Source organism: Mustela lutreola, chromosome 9, assembly GCF_030435805.1.
Source record: "Mustela lutreola isolate mMusLut2 chromosome 9, mMusLut2.pri, whole genome shotgun sequence".
Classification (NCBI taxonomy): domain Eukaryota; kingdom Metazoa; phylum Chordata; class Mammalia; order Carnivora; family Mustelidae; genus Mustela; species Mustela lutreola.
The window spans coordinates 24,563,528-24,579,804 of NC_081298.1; the positions used below are offsets into that span (position 1 = coordinate 24,563,528).

At 45.5% G+C, this 16,277-nt stretch overlaps 1 protein-coding gene across 1 annotated transcript in view; it reads right to left on the reverse strand.

Annotated features, from left to right (window-relative positions):
- The window catches only part of CHMP4B (charged multivesicular body protein 4B), a 50,767-nt gene extending 42,190 nt beyond the window's left edge, over positions 1 to 8,577 (reverse strand). Inside the window, exon 1 of the mRNA XM_059133505.1 lies at positions 8,269 to 8,577. Coding sequence (XP_058989488.1) covers positions 8,269 to 8,458 — 190 coding nt within the window. The 5' untranslated portion in view covers positions 8,459 to 8,577. The remainder of the gene's footprint in view (positions 1 to 8,268) is intronic.
- Positions 8,578 to 16,277: the final 7,700 nt, after the last annotated feature.

The window sequence follows — 16,277 nt, forward strand, 5'->3', positions numbered from 1 at the left end:
AGCCAGCCAGGTCCTTTTGTTAAGAACTTAAATCACTCAATCCTTCAACTAAGGCTTCTTAAGGGCCAAACTTTACTAGTTACCAGATGCTCATTCCTTTATTAATGAAGGGCCGGTGGAAAGCAAAATATGCTTAAAAACCAAAGAGACAATTAAAAAAAAACCACCAACAGTCTCAGTGATATGGGAATTATCAGGGCCATTCAGTACATAGAACCAAATTAATTCCTAGACAAATGACTAGCCTGCATTTTTTGGGCTATGCTGCTCAGACCTTGGCTGGAATATTCAGAGATTCAGCTCTGCCCACTCCACAACTTACAGGCATCCCTGATAAAAAGGAGCGCATTCAAGGGAGGGTAACACAGAAAGAACAGAAATGACTGGCAACAAACCGTCAGGAACAGAGAGCTGTCCTAGAGAAATGCAGGCTTGAAACATTAAGCACCATCTTCCCTGATGTCTTGTTGGAGGAGGATTAGACCTGATCTCTTTGGCCCCGAAAGACAGCATTAGCAGTTAGCTTTCCCGATGGAAGAAACACCATTCACAATCCTCTCCTGTCAGAGCCAGGATCTGCACCCAAGCCTTCCAATTCCAGGTCCCACACTCTTTCCACTAGCCCAAACTGTTTACTACCACCTCAAGCTGTTGGAAGTAGGCACTACAGGAAGAAAGATCTCCATTCCAAAGAAAAGAGGTGATTTTAGAGTCAGAGCCTCCCAAAGACAGACAATGCTGTAGTATGGGAGGATAGAGCATCTAATACAAAGCCTGTCAGCAAAGAGGTTCAATCAAAGGTTAATCGCTTGGCAGGAATACTGCAGAGGGAATCTGGGCACTGGCTGGGTGGCTGGGTGAAATGAACCTGCCAACCCTCAGAGATGAATTAATCTATTCTTGCTGTATTTTCCTCTAATACTTCATTTGTACCTTTACCATGGTTTGCCTTTTATTAGTTACTTGTACATGTATGAGTCTTCCCCACTGAACTGGGAGCCCCGGGAGGAAGAAAACAGTGTCTCATCTGTCTTTATATCCCCTATTGTGCCTAAGACTATACCTGGGAAATCAGGGACACATTTACATCTCTCCTATGCTCCAAGCACTCTGCTGGGCACCTTACATCTATCAACTTACAAGAACCCTAAGAAGTATTATTTTTCCCTTTTTATAGATGGGGACACTAAGACTCAGAGAGGTTGAGTAACTGCCGAGGTACTGGCAGTGAGTAGTTGAGTCAGCATTCAAACCCAGAAATCTTTTGCCTAAATCACACTGCTCTCCTCCTAGAATGAACTCAAGAAACATTCGATGGCTTAAGCCAAACTCCTTAAATATCCAACCAGGTCTGTTTTTATTTCCTGTTGCTAAGTTCAAATTTTCCTTCTAAATATAATCATCTATCCTCAAAATGACCAATCTAAAGTTGTGGTTGTTTTTGAATATCCTCTCTCATTCTTTTAAAGAAAATGGCACAGCACAAAACAATTCTGGGTAAGAAAACCAAGTTTTCATAAACCTTTCCTATCCAAAGGAATTCCTCAAGACCCCCATAGCTTCTCTTCTCCCAGTTGGCCCTGGCTCCACCTCAGGATTCGAGACCACCGAAAACGAATCAGGTCCTGGTTTTCTGCCTCAGGGATACAGGGCTCGCACAGAGATGCAGGGCTCGCACACATCTTCTCAGGCTGTTTTCCAAGACCTTGCTCTTTGCACACAAACCCAAACAGGGACAACACTAAATTTCCCTGAGCAAAATAATCCAGGCTCAAAGGTCCTCACATTTAGCTCAACTTCCAAACAAAATCTATCTTGAATTTCAAACCACATTATAAACCTACTGGCAGGCACTTAAAAATATTTAATCTCCCTGCCAAATGGGGCAAAAAAGATTTTGCCGTTTGAATCAAAGGCACCAGCATGTTTGGACAGACAACACATGAGGCCTCCCTGACACTCCATCTGTCTTAAAAAGTAAACCAAACCCAATCTGGCCAACCATTTCTTTAAATAAGAAACTTAAGCATCACCAAGGGAAATTCCCACTGTTCAGTTCCCTGGGTGGGTTTTGGGTTTTCTGTCCCAGGGCCTCTGGAAGAGGAGATCCTGCTGACACATGCACCATTAAGATGCTATACTTTTCTTTCAAGATTTTACTTATTTGAGAGAGAGAGAGAGAGCCCGGTGGGCACCCATTTGAGCATGAGCAGGGAGAGGGGCAGACTCCCCGCTGAGCAGGGAGCCTGATGCAATGAGGGCTCAATCCCAGGATCCCAGGATCATGACCTGAGCCCAAAGCTAATGCCGAATCAACTGAGCCACCCAGATGCCCCAAGACGCTGTACTTTTCAACCTGATACCTTGAGTCTAGAGAACCAAAAGGCCACACTCACTATAAATGTTAACTTATTAAATTAAGGTGTCTTCCCATCTGCTAACATTTCAAAGCAATTTCATTAAACATGAGAGAGCCACCCAGGCTCCAGCAATGAACAGGACTTAACAAAGATGTATTCCTGTGAGCACACAGCCTCTTTGCATCCATGAGACATTTTCCACTGAACCTAAATTAACCTGCAAATGAACTGATTTGCATCCATTAATCCAAGAGAAATTTATCAGTACGGGCTGTTTGGGATACCCAGTCTCATACCCATTTCCCAATCTCATACTGTTCTCTCGTTAAACTAAAATATAACCCCTTCTCCAAACTGTTTTCATCTTTATCAAAACAGGAAAAAAGGGAAATCTGAATCACTTAGGGTAGATATTTCATAAATCCTTACAACACCTCTCTCTCTTTTTTTAAGATTTTATTTATTTATTTGACAGTGAGAGACACAGAGAGAAAGGGAACACAAACAGGGGGATTGGGAGAGGAAGAAGCAGGCTTTCCGCAGGAGCATGGAGCCAGATGTGGGGCTCAACCCCAGGTCCCTGGGCTCACGACCTGAGCCAAAGGCAGATGCTTAACAACTGAGCCACCCAGGCACCCCAAGTTGTTACAACACCTTAAGAAGAAAAAAACTTTGATATTTGACCATCTTTCTTGGGAGAAAACTAACAGGTCTCTGTAGAAAAGTATCAAAAAAGACCTAAGTTTGAGTGATTTTTCTCAGTTCACCTAGACTGGTTTTCATCCAGTTCTCAGTGAAAGAACTTTTCCATTTTGACAATCAAACCAAAGAAATCTGAGCAGGAATAACTTTATCAGAAAAGGAAAGTATACTTTCATATCCACAGTGTGTCACACTCTTTCATATATTCTCACTGTAGTAATGTGAGACAAATAATATTTCTACTTTATAGAAAAGGAAAGGGTTGATATTTAAGTCCTTGAACGGCAGGGACCACCATGTTTGGTTTCTCTTTATTTCCAGCACTGAGCACAGTTCAAGAGTCTGCTACATGCTTAAGAATGAATATATGACTAAAGGAAAGGAAAAGGAATTTAGAAAAAATATGCAATCCAAATTTTGATCCAGGACCCTAATTAAAACCACTTCCAAGGGGCGCCTGGGTGGCTCAGTGGGTTAAGCCGCAGCCTTCGGCTCAGGTCATGATCTCAGGGTCCTGGGATGGAGTCCCGCATCCGGCTCTCTGCTCAGCAGGGAGCCTGCTTCCCTCTCTCTCTCTGCCTGCCTCTCCATCTACTTGTGATTTCTCTCTGTCAAATAAATAAATAAAATCTTAAAAAAAATAAAAAAATAAAACCACTTCCAAGAACACACTTGCATACTGCAAATAATCTACTTGAACTTCAGAGATTTGTTTGAAAGGACACTTTATCATCTTTCCGATGTATACACCACAAGGGCATGGCGTGGCAGGGCAAGGGGCAGGGCGTGTTCCTATCTCATTTCTTTCCCCCCTACTCAGCACCACACCTTGCACAAGTAGGTGTTTAATGGCTGGGTGATGACAAAGGTAATAATTGATGCCTTCGGCCATCACGGGAGGACACAGAACACAAGATGCCCATAGCCACCAGAAGAACTGGTCTCTGAGCCAAGGTACATCCTCTCTTGGGCCTCATTTTTTTTCTCTGTACAATGGGAATAACAAAATACACTCAGAAGATGGTTTCATGCGTTTAATAAATACTTACCAAACCTTAACCATATGTCAGTCACTATGCTAGGGGACACAGTGGTGAACATAACCATCACATCCTACCTGGAGGAGCTCATAGTTTCAATGGATGCTGGGAGACTCGTGAAAAAAGTTTTACAAATCTCAAAGGACTACTACCCAATTACAAAGTCCTGCTCCTCCTCTGTGTTTCTCAACTTGGTTAATGCCATCACCATCCACTCAGCTGTCCAACTTGGGAATTGTCCTCAACTCCTCCCTCCTTCATTCTACCCTCAATTTCCCATAAATCTTCTTTTGGTTTCTTTTGATTCCTTCAGAAAAGTTTCTTTTGATTCTCCTTCAGAGAAGTATGACACGTATTAACTTCTCATCTAGTTTTCCATGCTTCTACTCTAGGCCTTTTGTTCGCACCTGAATGATTACAAGTCTCCTTATAATAATGATAGTGGCAAGCATTTATTGATCACTTACCATATGGCAGGCACTGTGCTAAGAGCTCCCCATACATAACACAATTTAACCCGATAAGGTAGATACTAACTAGTAGCCCTATTCATGGAGGAGGAATATGAGGTGCAGTAACCAGCTCAAGGCACCAGCTAGTAAGTGATAAATCTATGGCTCAAATCATGTCTACGAGATTCTATCCTTACGTCTTAATGGAGTCCTGCCTCAAGCCCCTTCCTGACTGGTCTATACTCCTTACTTTTATGCTGTTGCTGGTGTGCTCTTTGGGGAAATCCAAGCTGATCTGTCTCTTCTACTTCAGGACAGCCAGTGGCTCCTCAGCATCTCCAGGCTGAGGCCTGAGGCTACTGCTCACTCTGCAATACTATTTCTCTGCTGTCTCACCCCACGAACACTCTCACTGCTCCCCAAACTTTTTGCTGACCCCTCTCACACCTCCCTCCTCTGTAAAGCCTCCTTTGCCCTTTCCCTTCCAGACAGGAATCCCCTCCTATGCAACCCCAGACCCATGTACACATATTTCAGCACTAACTGGTATGTTCCCCTCCCCCCCTCCTTCTACTTCTTTTCCTCCTCCTCCTCCTCCTCTCTCTCTCTCTCTCTCTTTCACACACATACACACAAAAACTACAACAAAAACACACCCACTACCAATCCTGAGTTCCTGGAAGGCGCAGTGTATTTTCATCTGATTCTCCAGATCCTGCCACAATAGCGAGTCAATAAGTGACTAAATGAATGGTATGTGGTGGTGTTTATGCCTCAAACCTTTATCCCAATAAGCAGACAAGAACTTTCCCCCAGAAGATGCTAAAAAGAAGGGCAAGATGCTCCTGTCCTCTCAGGCAAATTCAGGAAGATGGGCTGCTTTCAGCAAAACTATTACAACTAAGATTGCTCATCCACCGTTTGCTGGTACCCTCGCTCCAAACCTCTTGAAAGCAAATCCAATCACCTCTAAAACTGCAAAAACTAAACCAGCTCCAGACCAAAAGTCCTCAGAAGAACTGCCCTCTCAGATGGCAGATGAGGTAAAGGGATACCCGGCTCCCCTAGCACCCTGCAATGGGCAAAGCATTCCAAAATGCAGACTGATTAAAAAAAAAAAAAAAAAAAACAATGACTCTAATGAACAATAAAGGATCCTGACGAGGGAGAGTCATCCAAGAAAAAAAGCTAGAGGCGCAAAATCTAAAACCTACCCTCTATATCTCCAGGGCTATCTATAACTGGAGTCTAGGCCACAAATGGATAACTGCAACCACCTCATGTCTCCTTGCTCCCACTCTCATCCCACACCTGTCTACTTTCCAAAGAGCAGCCAGATGGTGTTTTTAAAACTCTACCAATGCAAAGGACACACTCCTGGGTAACACCCTCCAACATCTTTCTATCCACTTGAAATAAAATCCAAACTCTACCAGGAAGTCCAAGGTCCACTCCCCACCCTATTTCATACCATTTTCCCTTCCAATTGCTACATTCCAGATATAGAGGTCTTCTGTTTCTTAAAACAGGCCAACCTCCAGGCCTTTTCCTATGCATGGAAGGCTCCTCCTCTAGCTTTTTATGGAGCTGGTTCCTTCTGAAGGCTCAGTTCAAACCTGACTTTTTTTTTTTTTTTTAAGATTTTATTTATTCATTTGTCAGAGAGCGAGAGCGAGCGAGAGAGCGAGCACAGGCAGAGTGGCAGGCAGAGCCAGAGGGAGAGGCAGGCTCCCTGTGGAGCAAGGAGCCCGATGTGGGACTGGATCCCAGGACGCCGGGATCATGACCTGAGCCGAAGGCAGCTGCTTAACCAACTGAGCCACCCAGGCGTCCCAACTTTTTTTTTTTTTTTAAGATTTTATTTATTTATCTGACAGACAGAGATCACAAGTAGGCAGAGAGGCAGGCAGAGAGAAAGAGGGAAGCAGGCTCCCCGCTGAGGCGAGAGCCTGATGTGGGCTCGATCCCAGGACCCTGGGATCACAAATGACCTGAGCCAAAGGCAGAGGCTTCAACCCACTAAGCCACCCAGGCACCCCTCAAACTTGACTTTTAAAAGAGGCCTTTTCTGGGGTGCCTGGGTGGCTCAGTGGGCTAAGCCTCTGCCTTCGGCTCAGGTCATAGTCTCAGGATCCTGGGATCAAGCCCCGAGTTGGGCTCTCTGCTCGGCAGGAGCCTGCTTCCCCCTCTCTCTCTGCCTGACTCTATGCCTACTTGTGATCTCTCTCTGTCAAATAAATAAATAAAATCTTCCCCCCAAAAAGAGGCCTTTCCTGACCACTCTATCCATAGGGACACCCCTTTGCCCACTTCATCAGTCCCCATCACATCATCTTCTTAAGCACTCATCACCACTAGACAATATTTTCTTCATTTACTTTCCTGTTTCTATCTTCTCTCTCATAAGGGTGGAAGCTACACTTTGTTCATCCTGTCAATATGCAGCAAGCACTCAAAAAAAATTTTCCAGAGTATTTGTTGACTATCAGCAAAAAAGCATCCTCAGGATGGGCTATTTTGTTCTTCTGTTAGAAGGAAGAAGACATCTACTTAGCCTCTGCTAGGTCCTGGGCACTGTAAATGCATGATCTTCCTTTTAAAGAGGTAAAATAGCCAGCTCAAGGTCACGTGGCTAATGACTAGCTGTCTTCTAAATTAAATGCTCAGGTTTGTGCAGTTCCTCAACCCCTCTCACCTTTGCCTCCCTCGGTGGGGGCAGGCACTGTCACTCTACGGTTCCCTCTCATACTGCCATAACACCAAGAAGATCAAGTACTTCTAAACTGCCCTACAGTTATTAAAGCATTGTCACATTCACCTTAAGAAGTCTACAAAGCATGTAGAAAGCCATACAGCAACAGGAAGTATATTAAGCATGCCCCTAGGTTCACTATTCCCACCCTGACCCCCCAGGAGTGGGGGCTGGGAAGGAGTCACTGACAATGGAGGAATGGAGTCCCTATTTCTGGTTCAGAAGGAGTGGAAGCCGTGAGTCACCCGTGAAGGCTTATGCTACCAGAAACTCTTGATAAGACCTGGCTATGAGGCAACAAGCAGTGAATCACGGATCTGGAAGGCACTGGCTGACGGACGAGGAGAAAAGGAGGTCTCAAAGGGCTACCAACTTGTTCAAGTTCGCTCAGCAGGAAAGCAGACGGAACCAGGGTTCTCCTCTCCCCCAGTCCTCTTTTCTCTCCCATCAAGGAGGCTTTCCAAGGAGAATTCTGAGTCAGGGGGATGGGGAGAGGGCAGGGGCAGCTCATGGACTCCACAGAGGGGTCAGGAGAAGGCAGGGGTAGGACAAGGAAGGACACATGAGTTAGGATGGGGGACAGAAATGAGCCAATGAGAAAAAGACGGCAGTTTCCCGAAGGTGGGTGAGGGCAGGCCTGAGAGGAGAAGGCGGAAGAAGAGGGATTACAGGGAGAACCGAGGGAAGTGCAGTGAAACCAGGGTCTGAAGGGGCCTGGCAGGGAGGGGAGAGCTTGAGGGGCAAAGGCAGGAATGAGAGTCTGATGGTGGAGGAGATCAAGGCCCCAAGAGACACTCAAGGGAGCCAGACGGGAGGTGTCCGGAAAGGCCTAGAGGGGAGTGGGACCGGGGAGAGTTCTAGGGTCGGGGCAGACCCTGGGGCGTGTCTGATGAAGGTGGAGTCCGGGCCCGGGGAGCCTTAGGGGAGCCTGAGGAGAGTCCGAGGGGACCGGGCCGACTCACCGCGCTTGTTTTTGGTGCCGTGCTTCTTGGCGGCGGTCAGCTCCTGCTCGATCTTAGTTTCCAGAAATTCCTGCTTCTTACTTAGCATCTCCTCCGTGTCCCGCAGCCGCTGGATGGCATCCTGAGGGGTCGGACCGCCCTTGCCGGCCTTACCCCCTCCTGCCCCGAACAGTTTTCCGAACACCGACATGGTGGCTGCTCGCCGCGCCGGCCTGCGCCGCCCGCTCCGGCTCGGCTCGGCTCCAGCGCCCGCTCCCGACCCGCCGCTCCCTGCCGCCGCAGGCCTCTCCGCCGCCTCCGCCCCGCAGCTGGGCCCAGCCGCGCCACCTCCCACAGGCCCCCACGCCCGGCCCGGCCGGCGTCAGAGCAAGACGCCTCTGACTACAACTCCCAATGGGCAACGCGCCGGCCGTGCCTCAAATCTAAAGGAAGGAGCCGCATTGCACGCCGGGAGTCTATAGTCTTCCGGCTTGAGGCGCTCGTCGGCGCGCCTTTTTGGCCTAGCTAGAGTCAAAGGGCGAGGTGGCATGCTGGGAAATGTAGTCTCCTTGGAACCCGTTCTGTGGAAGTAGGACAGAGTAACAACAGTATTCTTAAAAACATTAACAAGCGTCATGTACATTCTGTGATCCAGGTACTATACAAAGTGCTTTACGTGCATTATCCCGTTTAATTCTCACAAGCCTATGAATCTATAAGCCTATCATACTGTTCCTATTTTGTAGTGAGTAACCAAGACTCAAAGTGACTCAAACCAAGACTCAAACTGAGTGACTGGCTAGCTTAATTGACTAGCCCTGTCTTTGCCTATTTTGTACCCTCTACCTAGAAGGCCTTTCTACTCTTTATTCGGCTTACAATTTCTTCAAAACCTAGTAGAAGCTAACAGCCTTGGCACTGGAGTTAGACTGCAAGGGTTACACTTACTTGGCCAAGTTAATTCCCCTACTCTGTGTGCCTCCCTGGAGATGATAATAACAAGATCACCTCCAAGCATATGTGAGACAGGTAATGTAAAGTGCTTATTGAGCATGGCCTAGCACTGTTGGTGCTCAAAAATTAATTCCATTTTCTTGGTCATCATTATACACATTAGTAATTAAACCAGGAGGAGACCCAAAACTTCCAAAGTGGTAGAAGCATTAAAGATTTTTTTTTTTTGCCTCTGCATTTTACAGACCACTGTAGTTGTGGGGCCACAATTTATTGTTTTTCCTTGTCCTTTGCTGTCAAGAATCACTCCTCCATCCATTAACAGTGAGGCAGCATCTAATAGCCAATACTTGGCTCAAGCCCATCATTTTAATTTGCTGCTTCCAGTTTTTTATTTGGAAGCCTTGTTACTTGTCACTTAGACTTGTATGAAAGCAAAGAGTAAACCAGTTCTGAGGGAGGGTGCGAAGTTCTCTCCAATGAAGAAAATCATAGCTTCTCAAAGTCCTTTTTTATTCCTTCCTGGACCTTCCAAATATGTGAAGTTGCTTGGGAGCAGTTTCAAACAAATGAGAGCTTGACTGAATTTTTTTTAAAAGATTTTATTTATTTATTTGACAGACAGAGATCACAAGTAGGCAGAGAGGCAGGCAGAGAGAGAGGAAGGGAAGCAGGCTCCTTGCTGAGCAGAGAACCCGATGCGAGGCTCGATCCCAGGACCCTGGGAGCATGACCTGAGCGGAAGGCAGAGGCTTTAACCCACTGAGCCACCCAGGCGCCCCTTGACTGAATTTTTTTTTTTAATTCCGTCACATACAAGTCTTCTCTCCTTCTCAGACTATGATCTACATGTAGATAAAAATGTGCCTCAGATGTTGTTGTTCTTATTGTAATCAACAACAATCCCAGCCTGCGTATACAAAGAACCATTCCCAGAGGATGGGAGAGTTTATTTCACCCAGCTTTCCAGGTTGAAAGAAATTTTTCAAATGTGAGAGACATGCCAGAACTGTCATGATCCACAGCATCATAAAATGTGAGACACAAGTCACACGTATGCTTGTTTTGTCATTGAGGTATTGCAATGTTCTTATAAAAATTAAAAATATAAATAAGGAGGCTTCAATCAAGCCACCTCATGGGTACAGCAACTCCTCCACATCTAAGCAATCCACCCCCTCCCCTCTTACTTAAGTCATGCTATAATCAGACATACAGGTAGAAAAGACTTGCTGGGTTTGAGCCATGACTCAAAGAATATATGAACAGGAGACACTAGAGGCCTTACCATCACCCGTCTTATATTGCTGTGGCATCAACTGAGGATGACAGCAGGACCCCTCATGTCATAACATTGCGAGCTGAGAAAAAGATCCTAGGGATATGATAACAGAACATTTAGATTTAAACTTGAATACCAACCCCAGTTCATTTGTATAGGCTACTCAGAATCCTGGATTAAGAAGAATTTTAAGGCTGCATCAGGACTCTCTGAAAGAACGTGCTGAGATCTGGGGCACCTGGGTGGCTCAGTGGGTTAAGCCGCTGCCTTCGGCTCAGGTCATGATCTCAGGGTCCTGGGATCGAGTCCTGCATCGGGCTCCCTGCTCGGCAGGGAGCCTGTTTCCCTCTCTCTCTGCCTGCCTCTCTGTCTACTGTGATCTCTCTCTCTGTCAAATAAATAAATAAATAAATAAATAAGAACGTGCTGAGATCTATTTGTGATGTCTGTCTGGAGTGTGGGATATGAAGTGGTGATAAAAGGGCAAGATGGTTGTGATCCCGGAGAATTCAACTGCTTTGGTAGAAATTCATATAGTGGGCTGATTCCATGCAGGAGAGCCCTGAGTTTCCCTGGACATCATTTTTCTGGTCTCCTGGGCAAATACACAGCCTTTTCAAGTCATGACTGACTAGCATTAAAAATTGTGTGAAAGGAATGACCTATCATTACATGCAACAACTTGGAAGATTTGCAGATATTATACTGAATGAAAAAAATCAAACACAAGCCTGTATAATGCCATTTATATAGAGTTCGACAACAGGCAAAACTAATCTACGGTTATAAGTGTTAGAATAGTGGTTATCAGGGTACCTGGCTGGCTCAGTCTGAAAAACATGTGACTCTTAATCTCAGGGTTGTGAGTTCAAGCCCCACATTGGGTATAGAGATGACTTCAACAAATAAACATTTAAAAAAAAAAAATAGTGGTGATCTTCAGGGGTGGTACAGACCAAGCAGAATGATCTTTATGGGATGCTGGACATGTTCTATATCAAGATCTAGTGGTATTCATGTGGATGTGTACAAATTTACCTGTCTTCATAATTAAGATCACTGCCCTTTACATACTTTATGTACTTTGCTAAATAAATGTTACGTTGCAATTTTTAAAACTTCTCTGGTAAAAACAGCAACAAAAGCATACAGTTTTTATTTGTTTGCAAAGTACTTTTGCATACAAAATCTCATCTCCAACCATCAAAGCCCTAAGAAATAAGCATTACTATACCATCTTCATCTTACTGTTGAAGAAACTGAGGTCCAGACAATAGAAATTGCCCAATTGCATGGTTGAAGACACTCAACCATATATTTATTTGTAAGCTTCCTCAAAAATGTCATCAAGAAAAGCTAAGTTAGGGGCGCCTGGGTGGCTCAGTGGGTTAAAGCCTCTGCCTTCAGCTCAGGTCATGGTCTCAGGGTCCTGGGATCAAGCCCCGCTTTGGGCTCTTTGCTCAGTGAGGAACCTGCTTCCTCCTCTCTCTCTGCTTGCCTCTCTGCCTAGTTGTGATGTCTGTCTGTCAAATAAATAGATAAAATCTTAAAAAAAAAAAAAAAAGCACTGAATTGTACACCTTAAAATAGTTAAAATGGTGAATTTTGTTATGTGAATTTTATTTCCAAAAGAAAGTGTGTTGAAATAATGAAAACATATTTTGGTGCCCACCACACAAACCTGATTAGAACTGAGGTTCTGCCATTCAACTATATGGCAACTGTGAAAGACACTATCCTCTTTACCAAGCCATTCTGAGGATTCAGTAAGAACGTAGGTAAAGGGTTTGCTACAGACTATGCATCCAACAAATATTTAGAAAATAGGGGCACCTGAATGGCTCAGTGGGTTAAGCCTCTGCCTTTGGCTCAGGTCATGATGGGATCCTGGGATCGAGCCCCACATTGGGCTCTCTGCTCAGCAGGGAGTCAGCTTCCTCCTCTCTCTCTCTGCCTGCCTCTCTGCCTAGAGAGAAAGAGAGGCAGAGATCTCTCTCTCTCTGTGTCAAATAAATAAATAAAATCTTTAAAAAAAAAAAGAAAATATGGGACACCTGGGTGGCTCAGTCGGTTAAGCCGCTGCCTTCCGCTCAGGTCATGATCCTGGGGTCCTGGGATCGAGTCCCGCATCAGGCTCCTTCCTCAGCAGGGAGCTTGCTTCTCTCTCCACATCTGCATGCCACTCTGCCTGCTTGTGCGCTCATTTTCTCTCTCTCTCTCTGACAAATAAATTTTAAAAAATAAAATAAGATAAATAAACAATAATAGTAACAAGAAGAAGAGCAATCACTGACATCTAAGGGCCCTCACTGGGAGTCAAAAGGTTTACAAAGAATATTTCATGACTTACCTGACTATAGCCCTATGAGGTAGACACTGATTACAGCTGCGGAAACAGAAGTTTAGAGAGGATGAATGACTGGCCCAAAGTCATTCCATTACTAGTGTCGTGGCTGACAGAAAATCTTTATTGAGTACTTTATGCTAAGTAAGACCCTGACCTGAGCGCTTACATCTATCATCTCATTTAGCTCACACAACTGCATCAGGTGGACACATTATTGTCCCCATTGTATTTTTTTTTTAAGATTTTATTTACTTATTTGACAGAGAGAGAGAGGGAGCGAGCACAAGCAGGAAGAGCAGCAGGCAGAGGGCAAAGGAGAAGCAGACCCCCAGCCAAGTAGGGAGCCTGACATGGGCCTCAATCCCAGGACCTGGGATCATGACCTGAGCCAAAGGCCGACTCTTAACTAACTGAACCACTCAGGTGCTCCTGTCCCCATCTTATGCATTAGGTACTGGAGAAACAGAGAAGCTGAACAGCTTGCCCCAGGTCACACAGCTTGTAAGGGCCAAGTTGAGATTCTTACTATAAGGACAACCTTTTGAACCTCTATGCTACACTGCCTTTATCCAAATGAATGGATAGAGAGATATGCACAAATAAACACAAATAAATGAAGTGTGATGAGCCTGCACAGCAGGTATGACCTCCTTGGGGAACAGGGCAAAGTAAGCAGTAGGGGTAGGAGTGACCCAGCAGAACCTAAGAAAGAAAAGTGGGGAGTGGGCGGAGACTGCGCTGGAAGGGCCCCTGCCCTTGAGCCAATGGTGGGTTCCAGCGCCTGCCTATTCTGTACCTACTCATCCGAGCATGTGTAGGCTATGCAACAAGCACTGTGCCCTAGAGGGTCAAATGTTTCCTTCTTAGTAAGGCTTTTCAGGCCACCCTATCTCATGCTGCAATCTGCACACCCCTCCCCCCCAATACACACTCACACTACTCGCCTCCATTTTTTTTTCCTACAGTACTCATCACCTTCTAACATATTATGTAACTTGCTTATTTGTTGTTTATCTTCTGGTTCTTCCAGAGATGATCTCCACAGATCATTATTTGTCTGGTTCACAAGGTATCATCAATGCCTAGAATTATGCCCAGCACATAGTAGGCACTTGATAAACATTTGTCGAATGGATGAATGAATGGGCTGAGGTAGCAGTGACTTGGGGGGCAGGAAAACTGGGTTTGGATTTAGCCTTGTGATGATGGACTTTGGACAAAACCTTTTCCCACTCTAGGCCTCCTCTTACTCTCTGTGACTCTACAAAGGGCACAAGGCCTTGAAGTTGGGCCTTAGCCCCTGGCTTCAGGATTCCATGCCTGACCACCATACACAAGCTGCCCTTGGTGAGCAGGGGTTCACCCTCAACCCTGAGGGGGAATCTGTTCAGACTACGACCTACAGGACCTGAGAATCCATGGGTGTCATTTGCTGGCCGCCTTGGAGGTTGGGACACCTGCGGCTGCCACCTCCACTCCAGCCTCCAAGGGAGACAAAACTGGTCTGACCAGTTCTCCTGGGCCACACCAGTACCTGCTGTGTCCACTGAGATTTCCAAGCTGTTGCCTCTGTCATTTGTCCCAGATATTCTCAGCTTCTTAAAGCAAGGAAAATGGAGCTTTACAGGGCTTCAGGTTAGCCCTTTCTGGGCCCACAGGACAAATTCTTCCTGAGGGAAACATACGCTTGACCTCCATGGAATGGGAAAAGGAAATGGCTAGAGTGGGTCTTGTTCTCTCAAAGTGCTGTTGTTGGTTCATTCAACAAATATTGATCAGGCAATTCCTGAGCAGTTCTAGACACTGTAGATGTATCAGTGAACAAAACAGACAAGTCTTTGTCCTTGTGGACCTTTTGTTTTTAATGAGAAGAATGGACAATAAAAATGCCTAATATAATGTCAATGATGATTAATAAAAATGAAGAGGAAGGGACTAGAGTGTGATGAGGGTGGGGAGGGATCATTTTAGATAAATTGGCCAGGGAAGTCCTGAGGAAATAGCTTTTGGACAAAGGTAGATAGAAGGAGGGGGCCAGTATTGGGAATATCTGGGGGAAGAGCATTCTAGACAGCTCCACACTAGAGGGTTGTAAACAGGAAAGTGGGGTCACCTGGGTGGCTCAGTGGGTTAAGCCTCTGCCTTTGGCTCAGGTCATGATCTCAGAGTCCTGGGATCGAGCCCCACATCAGGCTCTCTGCTCAGCAAGGAGCCTGCTTCTCCCTCCCCCTCTGCCTGCCCCTCTGCGTACTTGTGATCTCTCTCTCTGTCAAATAAATAAATAAAATCTTTTAAACAAACAAACAGGAAAGTGGCATAATCTGATTGGGGTTTTAGAAAGATTCCTTGGGATGCTGTCAAGAGAATGGATTGTGGAGGAGAGAGAAAGAAAGCAGGGAAACCAAAGAGAAGGTTGTTGCAATCATCCATGCAAGAGAGGCCGGCAGCCTGGACAGAGCAGTGATGGCTGAGGAGATGAAAAGTGGCTGGAGCCTTGGAGAAATGATTAAAACAACACTAACAACAAAAACCAAAACCTTGGCCTATCAGAGCCGGTGAGAGCTTTAGTGATCCTAAGACAAGGCAGGAACTTTGGAGTCTGTCAGTCCTGGATTTGAAGCCCAGCTCCACACATTCTGGCTGAGAGTTTCTGGGCAGGTTGCCACACCTCTCTGAGCCTTGGTTTCCCTATTTATAAACTGGATGGGATAGGAGAGCTTGCTTCCAAGGGTGTTTTGAGGACTCAGTGACATGTAAGTAAGACAGAGATCAGAGTTTGGCACTTAATAGGCAGTAAAGTTAGCTATGACTCAACTCCCCACATTTATTGATAGAGAAACTGAGGCGGGTTAGCTTAGAGGCAGAGGACAGGCGGTGGGAGGGAGAAAAGAAAGGACTGTTTACAGGGTTCCTCAAATCATATACGCAGGTCCAGGGAGAAAGTTAGTTCAGTAGGCGAGGAACATAAAAAATCATGTGATGCCCTCTGGCCATCTTCTTTTCCTACTCTCAAAAGACATGAGAAATTAGAAATATGTCTCTAAGATGAATCAACACAAGTATAGTAAGTAGCAACTGACATTCAGCTGCAGTCAGGGAGACCTTAGGGAAGAACAGGAACTGTGGCACCTGGAACACGTGTGCCCATTGAAAGGGGCCGGCTAGGTCAGTTCCCCCGAATTGCTGTCTCCCTTTGCCCGACATCCTTATTTTCAGCAGAAGTCAGAACCCAGATTTTCATATGCAATCTCCCATTTTTAAAAAGATTCTATTTTTAAGTTATCTCTACCCCAAATATGGGCTCAAACTTATAAGCTGAAGATCAAGAGTTGGATGCTCCACCAATTGAACCAGCCAGGCACCCCGAAATCTCCCAGTTTGTTTGTTTGTTTTGAACTTGTTTTTTTCTTCTTAAGTAGGCTCCACACCCAGCATGGAGCTCACTGT